We start from the raw sequence: 9,382 nt of genomic DNA on the forward strand, positions 1-9,382 counted from the left end.
TTGAATTTAAATAAATATATGGGATAGATGATAATTGGCATGTATGTAGAATAAAATACAAGGTATATGATATCATACAGTAGCAGATCTAGGGGGGACAAGGAGGGTCAATGCCACCCCACGCCGTTGTAAGCTGCTCGTGCCATTTTCTTTTTTCATATATCTCTATATCTAGTTTTCTTGCATTGGCTGCCTATAAAATACAGAATTATTATTAAAATTTGCACATTAATGTATTTTTTTACTAAATTGTTACCCAAGTACTTAACAGATATAATTGAACCTAAACGCCCCGGTTCACGATCGTCTTCTTCACTTATTAACTTCCCTTCTCTCTGGAACTCTCTACCTCCTTCTCTGACTACTTCTCCATCACTTACGAAGTTCAGAGCGGATCACAATACCATCTGTTAGCATCTGTTTGTTTGGAGCATTGAATTATATATAAGAATGGCTTTAAAATGTTGACATAACTTAACTTCGGGAAGGCCAAGATTTTTTCTAATTATATCTCAGATTTTTCTAAAAATAAACCAAAATGCTCATGAATAATTAATTTTTAGGAACTTGCTTCCAGAGGTAACTTGCCCGTTGAAAAAAATTTTCAATGTTAAAACGCTGGTAGGGCGCTTCCAGTTATATAATTCCATGGTTTGGAGCGCTGTTTATTCTAATCATATAATTAGAATAAATATATCGGCCTTCGTTCATTTTTCGGTCGAGCAAGGAGCTTACTTCCGGAGGGAAATTGGAGGGTGATTTTTTATCGCCCAAGTCAAAAGTTACGATCGTATATTTACTAATTTCGGAATATTGCTTTTATTTAAAATTTCAAAATGATTTTAAAGGTACTAGATGCTGTTTTAGGATAGATATTGCGGCAAAACCTTAGGATGGCACTGGGAAATTCCATAAAATATTAAACAAAGAGTTAAAAATAAATCCAGCTTAATTTGCGCCATTTAGCTCCGCCCCTTTTTAATATTTATGTTCATTTTTAATAACCGTTGTATTTGTTGATGTAATAAATGTTTAAATGCGCAATTCTTAGTTTTTCTTGTCTTGTAAAATAATAAATGATATTTAGAGCGGTTAATTTTTTCGTCCTTTTTAAAATGTTATTTAAAAATTTTATAATTAACGAGTGCAAGCCAAAACACTTTTTTTTTAGAAGTTAATGATTATATTTTATCGTAATAAATGGAAAATACAAATTATTTACAATTTAAATCGCAATAAAAAAAAGTAACAATTAAATTTAATTTAAATGTTTAAACAGGGTAATATGTACGATGAGCTCAAGAGCTTTTTGAAACCGCTCATCACGGTCCCTGATACCGCGCTGCCACATAAACTCATCGAGATACGAAGAGACGTGATCATCGCAGGTACCATGCATCCGTTTAAATTGATCTTTGGCACACTTCCAAAGATTCTCAATGGCATTAGTATGCACTCCATTTGGAGCAACAAAGCCATATCAATGATTGACAGTCAGTGATGACGAGTTCTTAAGTACATTTGTACTCAAGTACGTACTTAAGTACAAATGCTGTACTTAGATACTTATACTCAAGTACATATGAAAGCCTGTACTTAAATACTTATACTTAAGTACATTTTTCAGTACTTGTACTTATAAGTAATAAATTTTTCCTGTAAGTACCAGAAAAATTTTAAGCAAAAATAAGATAATGTCAACATTTAAAAATGGAAAACTGTGATGAAAACACACACACACATTTTCACATTGACATTCTTGTTTATCTCTCTTATCAACATTTGTTCTTGTTTAGTCATGGATAGCGGGATGTTAAGATAACCATTGGCTAATTGACTGCTGACATTTGGACGCAACATGCTCGAAGTTATATTGGAGTAACTTGCCATTGGATAAATCCAGATGATTTTAAGCGCAATGGCGTTACACTTGCCTTCCGTAGGTTCCGTGGAATTCATTCGTATGACAAAATTGCAGCCATGTTGGTGAACATTCACAGCGAGTTTGATCTGGATTCATCGAAAATAGTAAATGTCGTGACAGACAATGGTAGCAATTTCGTGAAAGCATTCAAGGAATTTGCAGAGGCAGGTATTTCTGATGATTCGCAAATAGATGTTGATGATGATGATGATACAGAAATGACTCCAGTTGAGATTGGTGATAAGTTTTTGGAAAGTAATATAGATGACAGCTCCGGAATTTATCTTCCTCCTCATGTATCTTGCTTTTCACACACTCTAAACTTGCTTGCTACAACTGATGCAAGTAAAGCTTTGAATAATGATTCAAACTACAAAAGAATATATAGATCAGTATCCAGTAAGTGTGTCTCTCTCAGCACCGCATCACACCAGAGTTCAAAAGCTGCTGAAATTGTGCATGAAATCTTAGGCAGAACAATACCCAAACCGAATGGGACACGCTGGAATTCTGAATTTGACTGTTATAGCATTATATATAGTCTTCGCGATAAAGTAAATGTTGTGATGGAACGTTTGCAGCTGCCGAAGTTCAGCAATATAGATTTGAGTTTTCTTAATGAGTGGTTGGAACTGATGAGACCAATTTCACTAGCATTGGACAAGCTCCAAGGTGAGGTTTCAATGGAGTCTTATTTTGGTGCTGTCTTACCAACTATATTTGTTATACAGCGAAAACTGCAATCTTTTACTCCATCGTACACTTCAGCTCTTGTTTCTGCTCTTCAATGTGGCATGGATAAACGCTATGGCGATATAATTGACTTTAAAGATATTTCAAGCAACAGCAAGATGAGAGCATTTGTTGTGGCTTCGATCAGCCATCCGTTTTTTAAAATCAGGTGGATAGAATCATCAGTTCGTGAGCAAGTTGAAGACTTGTTTCTAGCAGAAGTGGTCAGAATGAGCAATTCTTCAACAGTTTATGAAGACAGAAATACTAGAGGTTGTACTAGTGCAGATTTTTATGGATTCCACGAACCAAGTTCCGAATCACGATCGAATGAAAAAGTTGAAGGACTGCAATATCTTAGTGATCCTTCATATGATATGGAACAACTCAAAAGGTAATCAATATTTTTCTGTAATATATTATATATGTATAATATGTATATGCTTGATTTTTTAATACATTTTTATTCTCAAGTATTAATAACAAATTAATAATTTGCTATTTCGGTTAACAACTATATTATTGTTCCTTAGGTATCCTGCTGCCGCACAAGTGTTTTTGAAGTACAATACCACTGTGCCATCATCAGCACCTGTGGAACGTATATTTAGCCAGGCTGGAATGATTCTCACTCCTAAAAGAAATCGTTTAAGTGATGAATCATTTGAAACTTTACTTTTACTCAAAAAGAACAAACTCTTTTATTGATGTAAATAAATTACTGTAAATAATGAGTTGATTTCTGAGTTTAATAAATTTATAAATATTTCAAATTAACCATGGTATGTACTTAGTACATGGTATGTACTTATGTATTTAGTACTTATACTTATAAGTATCAAGTATACAATTTGTTTTGGTACTCAGCACTTATACTTAAGTACTTTCATTACTGGGTACTTAGTACTTATACTTAAGTACATTTTTTGAGTACTTACGTCATCACTGTTGACAGTGTCATGTGCCAGTCCCGTAACTCTGGGAATGTTCGCATAAGCGGCCCACTTGTCAGACCATATTGTCGTGGCTGAATGAGAATTAGATAAAATGTTAATATAGGAAAGGTTAATAGAAAATGTGAATATAGGAAAAGTTAATAGAAAATGTTAAAATCATTACCGTTGTATTATGGGCAACAAAGTGGCCGCATCACGTTGAGCCACCTCTTCTAAGAAGGCTTCTTTGGAAACATTATCTATGCCGCCAAAAACCCAACGCTGCCGAAATGGCCTGGCCCTTCCATTCCTTGTCCTTTTGTTACTGGACACCAGAGTCTCATCAATCTGGACAATTCGACCAGGTCCACCAATTATTTTTGGGTTGTCTCGTACCCAATCGATATAGAGTTGGCGATGGAGGTTGAACCAGTCAGTCAACGTGTTATTTTTATCTATTTGTAGCAACGAAGCTGTCGCTGCCTGACTGATGTCCCCCATGCTCCAATAATATGTCAACTGAATGAACAAAATTATTATTGTTTTTCATTCTAAAATTTAATATTTATAAAATATAATTTAAGTTAAGAATAAAAAAATAATAACCATGATACATGTGCTCGTTGGTAGCTTACATTTTTCATAAAAACTACCATTTCTAATGGATTTTGTTCTGTTGCAGGCCGTATGGTTTGTACAACGCCATATCTGTTCGTCTGCTGCTTTTTTGGAATTGTACAAACGCATAACTTTTCTACAAACGCATGTCATTCCGGACGACAGCAATCCGTGTTGCATCGCCCAATGCTATCCTAAGGTTTTGCCAGACGGTTAAGTATCTTTTTGCATTTCAAATAAAAAAAATTTTTTGTGAACCACCAACAACACTTAACTCATTAACTGTAACAACACTAAACGACGACTAATTAGTAATTAAATTACTAAACTCTAATAATTAAGCTAAAACTAAACTCTGCTGATTCTAATTACTAATTGAAATAAATAACAGATAACACTAACGAGCATTAACAGATTAGCATTAGACTACTAGAAACTACCAACCACTACAGTTAACGACTAACAGCACTTCAATCAATCAATCAATCAATCAATCAATTAGCTTATAAAGCGCTATTTCCGCGATGTTCAACAGCGCTCCTCAATGAATTTTGAAAACAGATGGGTCTTGAGATCCGCTCTGAACTTCGCAAGCGATGGAGAAATAGTTAGAGAAGTAGGCAGAGAGTTCCAGAGAAAAGGACCAGAAAAAGCAAAAGCAGATTTGGCAAAAGAGTGTTTAACACGAGTTAAGAAAAAGCGAGAAGAAGAAGACGATCGTAAACCGGGGCGTTTAGGTTCAATTAATATATCTGATAAGTACTTAGGAAATAATTTAGATTGAGACTTATACATGAACGTGCAAATTTTAAAAATTATTCTATATTTTATAGGTAGCCAGTGCAAGAGAACAAGATATGGAGATATATGAGAAAAGAAAGGGGCACGAGCAACTAGACGAGCAGCAGAGTTAAAAGCTTTACTTAAAGGATAGAGTATAGAGTCAGGAAGACCATAGTAGAGCGAGTTACAATAATCAATCCTAGATAAGACTAACGAAGTAACAAGAAGGAGAAGAGTAGGATCATCCAGAAAAGGCAAAAGTTTTTTTATTCTACGTAGATGAAAGTAAGAGCTTCTAGCAACACTATTAATCTGAGAAGAGAGAGACATAGTAGAATCAAAGATAAAACCTAGACTACGAAACTTATGAGAGACATCAAGAGTTTTAGAATCAGGTAAGATAATAGGAGGAATAGTAATTGAGTGTTTAGATTTATTAAAACAAATTAATTCAAACTAAGAAGGATTAAGTTTAAGACACATAGAATCAGACCAAGCGATAATCGAAGAAAGACATAGAGATAAATTATGAAGAACATTATTGAGATTAGATGGAGGAAAAGAAGTATAAATATAAGAATCATCAGCATATAGTTGACTAGAGAAAGAAAAGTTATTAATAATACGAGGTAGTTCAGAAGTATAGAGTATAAATAGAAGAGGGCCAAGGATAGAACCCTGAGGTACCCCGAAAGTAAGAGTAGAGGAGTTAGAAGTAGAATTATTGAGAACAACAGAAGAAAAACGATTACAGAGATAAGAAGAAAACCAAGATAGACAAGAATCAGTAATATTAAAAGAAAGATGCAGCAGTCTCAAGAGAATAGTATGGTCAACAGTATCAAAAGCTGAAGAAAAGTCAAGAGCAAGAAGAAGAGTAAGATTATTATTGTCACTAGAGAGAAGGATATCATTGTGTATTTTAAGTAAAGAAGTTTCAGTACTGTGAGCAGGTCTGAAACCAGATTGAGATACAGGTAGCAAAGAGTTAAAGTCTAAATAGGATGAGAGTTGATTAAAAACTACTTTTTCTATTATTTTAGAGATGAAAGTAATATTAGTTACAGGTCTATAATTAGATAAAGAGGTAGGATCTAGGGATGTGTTTTTAAGAATAGGAATAACAATAGAATTCTTATAAGAAGTAGGAAATTTAGAGGTGGAAAGAGATAAATTAACTAATTTGAGAATGATTGGATAAAATATTGAAGAGAATTCTTTAAGTAAATTAGAAGGAAGTAGATCTAGAGAACAGGTTGTAGACGACATAGAATTAATAATTTTAGTTAGTTCTAAAAGATTTATTGGAGTAAATACAGAGAAAGATTCAGTAGTAAGTTTAGTAAAGTTATGAGAAGGAAAATTAGAATTAGATGATCCTAAGATCCTAAATTCTATTGCTTGATTGGTTTTAAAATTTTTATTTACAATGCTTAGGTCTGGGAATAAAAAATATACTAAATTAAATAAATATATTAAATCGGTAAAGCGACGGCAAAGTGGTTTTTCCAGCAATATTTATTTATAGTCAACAGTTCAACAGTTTAAAGAGACTCATAAGTTTCTCCCACAGTACAACTAAAAGTTAAACTAAATAATAAAAGCAAAGTCGTAAGCTTGTGAAAAGATGCCAAATTCCGAAAACATATTTTAGAATTACAGAAACTAAAAAACGAGTATAAATAGAGAAGCTGAGACAACATGAAAATCAGATCAGCATTCTGCCTCGCTTGAAGCAGTCTGTCTGATCTCATTTATTTTATTTTTAAATTTTTTTTTTATTTATTTAATTATATAGAGTTATATAGAGTTATATAGAGTTATATAGAGTTTGCATGTTTGTAGGTGGTTTGAATGTTTGTAGGTGGTATTTTTTTAATTTTAGGTGGGTTCTTTAACGGTTGCTCATACATACATACATACATCATGTTTGTTTGTGTGGTAGTATTTTATGTTCTGTTTTACTCCTTTTTCTCTTTCTTCATGAGTCTTGAGTTAAGTTAATGAAGCATAGGTAGGTGAGGTAAAAATTAATTTATTATATAGGTAGGCTAGGGCATAAGGTAATTTTGTTACATAGGTAGGTTAGGGACTCCTATTCTTTTACTCTACTTGGTGGTGTGATTTTTGTTTTGTGTTTTTTTTTGTTTTGTTTCACATCATACATTCAGCAGGTACGCGGTGGTTCCTGGTTTTAGTGGGATTTTTATTGATTGAATGTGGTAGTATGAATGGTTATATAGAGTTATATAGAGCATAAATCCTATATAGATACCTTTCTTTGCTCTTCTTTTCTCTTTTCTTTGCCGACCGGTCGGTTTCTTTGCGGTTATTTTCATTTAAATTGAATAAATAAGATTTTACCATTCATTTAGGTTTTTCAGGTTCATTTATCCAGGTTGAAGCTTCCAGAGGAGTTCATCGTGGACGATCAGAATGGTTGTGATGTCACGCTACGTTCGTTCATTCGGTGGCAAAGAATGCACGCCCTGCTGGGGTACGTTTTACGGTTTCTTTTTTTTGCCAGTTGGCTGACTTTCCGGCGGAATTCACCGCGGCTCGTTTTTCTATTTTCATTTAAATTAGTCAAATAAATAAGATTTTTCCATTTCATCCATTTTATTCAGGTTGAAGCTTCCAAAGGAATTCATCGTTGAAGATGTCAGGCTACGTTCGTTCATTCAGTGGCAAAGAAGATACGCCTGGCTGGGATACGTTTTATTCTTTTTTCTCTGTTTTTCTCTGTAATTTAACATTAAGTAAGAATGCTCACACGCACATGCACATGCACATACACACAATTACATTAAGTAGCTATATAGGTAGGTTAGATAGGCATAATTTTAATTGTAGGTAGGATAGATAGGAAGCATCCAACACTAATGTAGTTGAATAGGTAGGCAGCGTAAGTTTATCTCTTCTATTTTTTCTCGCACCCACATGACACGCATCAGCGTATTATACACACACACACACAAATACATACATAAACACATATTAGTATTTGAGCGTTATTTTATTTTCATTACACATTCTAATTTATTATTACTAAGGTTGAGAGTAATTTAATTTCATAGGTAGTTAAAAGCAATAATTTAATTCTAGGAACAATCTTGTAATTTAAATTAAATAAACGCTGTAAGTGTATCGAGAGGTAAGTTAGTTATTTAGTTTTACATTATTATTATTAGATTGGAGCCCAAGGCATTACGTAGGTGGTGGGGTGGGTGCCGAAAGGCTAATGAATTGGGCTCTTGAGTTTTATAATTTTAGGTAAGCTAGGGCCATAATGTAATGAATAGGTAAGTTAAGGCTACGTTGTAACACACACTCATTAATAGATTTAGGGTTTAAGTTTTATATTATTACTAAATTGGAGCCCAAGGCATTACGTAGGTGGTGGGGTGGGTGCCGATTGGCAAATGAATTGGGCTCTTGAGTTTTTTTGTAATTTTAGGTAAGCTAGGGCTTAATTGTAATGAATAGGTAAGTTGAGGGTACGATAGCCGATAGACTCTGAATTTCGAAGTCTGTTGTCAGAGGTAAGCCTTGGTGGCCAGTGGTGTACCGGCAGTGGTTTACTATCCGGACGGCAATGGTTTACTATCTGCACGGTAATGATTTATCATGTGGCACGGCCATAGTCTACTACCCGCACAGCTTCCGGACGCAAATGGTTTACTATCCGCACGGCAATAGTCTACTATCCGCACGTCAATGGTTTTCTATCCGGTGCCCTGGCTGTCAGTGAACCTCTGTGCAAGGAGGAAGAATGAAGGGGGACTTTCGACTATCGTACCATTAACAATTTAATATAGATTAGTTAAGGTAGTTGAATAGGTAGATAGGATTATTTTTATTAAGCAATTTACGATGCAGGCACCGCTAAGCTTTCTGATGAAAATCTACTCTTTTTCTATCTTTCTCCATCAACACGGGCTGTGTTTCAACAACAACCTCGAGGAGGACTGGCACCAGTTTTGGAAGACAACGTAGGAACCGGACCGCATTCAACATTCTGCCTTTGTCGAACGAATGGACGACGGTAAGTTTTTTTTACATTTTACTTACTTTATTATTTTAAAATTTTATTTATTTGACATTATTTTCATTTCATAATTTAATTTTTTTTGCTTCTAAGATTCTACCATTCATTTACTACTACGCAAATAAAAAAATTTTGTTTACAGAATGATGAGAGGTGGGCAGTGGTGGGAGTCAGCACGTTTTAGATGGTTGTCTCATGATGATTTACATATGATGATGGTGGTGTAGGAAGAATCAGCTCGTTGGCTGTTCGACTGACACTCTGAAGTTCGGATGGTATTTTGTGTGCCGACCAGATGGTGGTGGTCGGTTCAATGGAAAGTACAGTAACGACGATTTTTGA

At 34.4% G+C, this 9,382-nt stretch overlaps 2 protein-coding genes across 2 annotated transcripts; one reads left to right on the forward strand and one right to left on the reverse strand.

The window, feature by feature from the left end:
- Positions 1 to 3,374: 3,374 nt before the first annotated feature.
- Positions 3,375 to 4,092, reverse strand: HELRODRAFT_158933 (hypothetical protein; the record flags this gene model as incomplete). Its single annotated transcript, XM_009010881.1, has 3 exons — positions 3,375 to 3,398; positions 3,595 to 3,683; positions 3,810 to 4,092. The coding sequence occupies 3 exons, from the start codon at positions 4,090 to 4,092 to the stop codon at positions 3,375 to 3,377; spliced, it is 396 nt and encodes a 131-aa protein (XP_009009129.1).
- Positions 4,093 to 4,753: 661 nt separating this feature from the next.
- Positions 4,754 to 8,768, forward strand: HELRODRAFT_158934 (hypothetical protein; the record flags this gene model as incomplete). Its single annotated transcript, XM_009010882.1, has 5 exons — positions 4,754 to 4,946; positions 6,204 to 6,325; positions 7,368 to 7,489; positions 7,620 to 7,663; positions 8,653 to 8,768. The coding sequence occupies 5 exons, from the start codon at positions 4,754 to 4,756 to the stop codon at positions 8,766 to 8,768; spliced, it is 597 nt and encodes a 198-aa protein (XP_009009130.1).
- Between the last annotated feature and the right edge of the window lie 614 nt (positions 8,769 to 9,382).

This window comes from Helobdella robusta (genome assembly GCF_000326865.2).
Source record: "Helobdella robusta unplaced genomic scaffold HELROscaffold_1, whole genome shotgun sequence".
Taxonomy (NCBI): Eukaryota; Metazoa; Annelida; class Clitellata; order Rhynchobdellida; family Glossiphoniidae; genus Helobdella; species Helobdella robusta.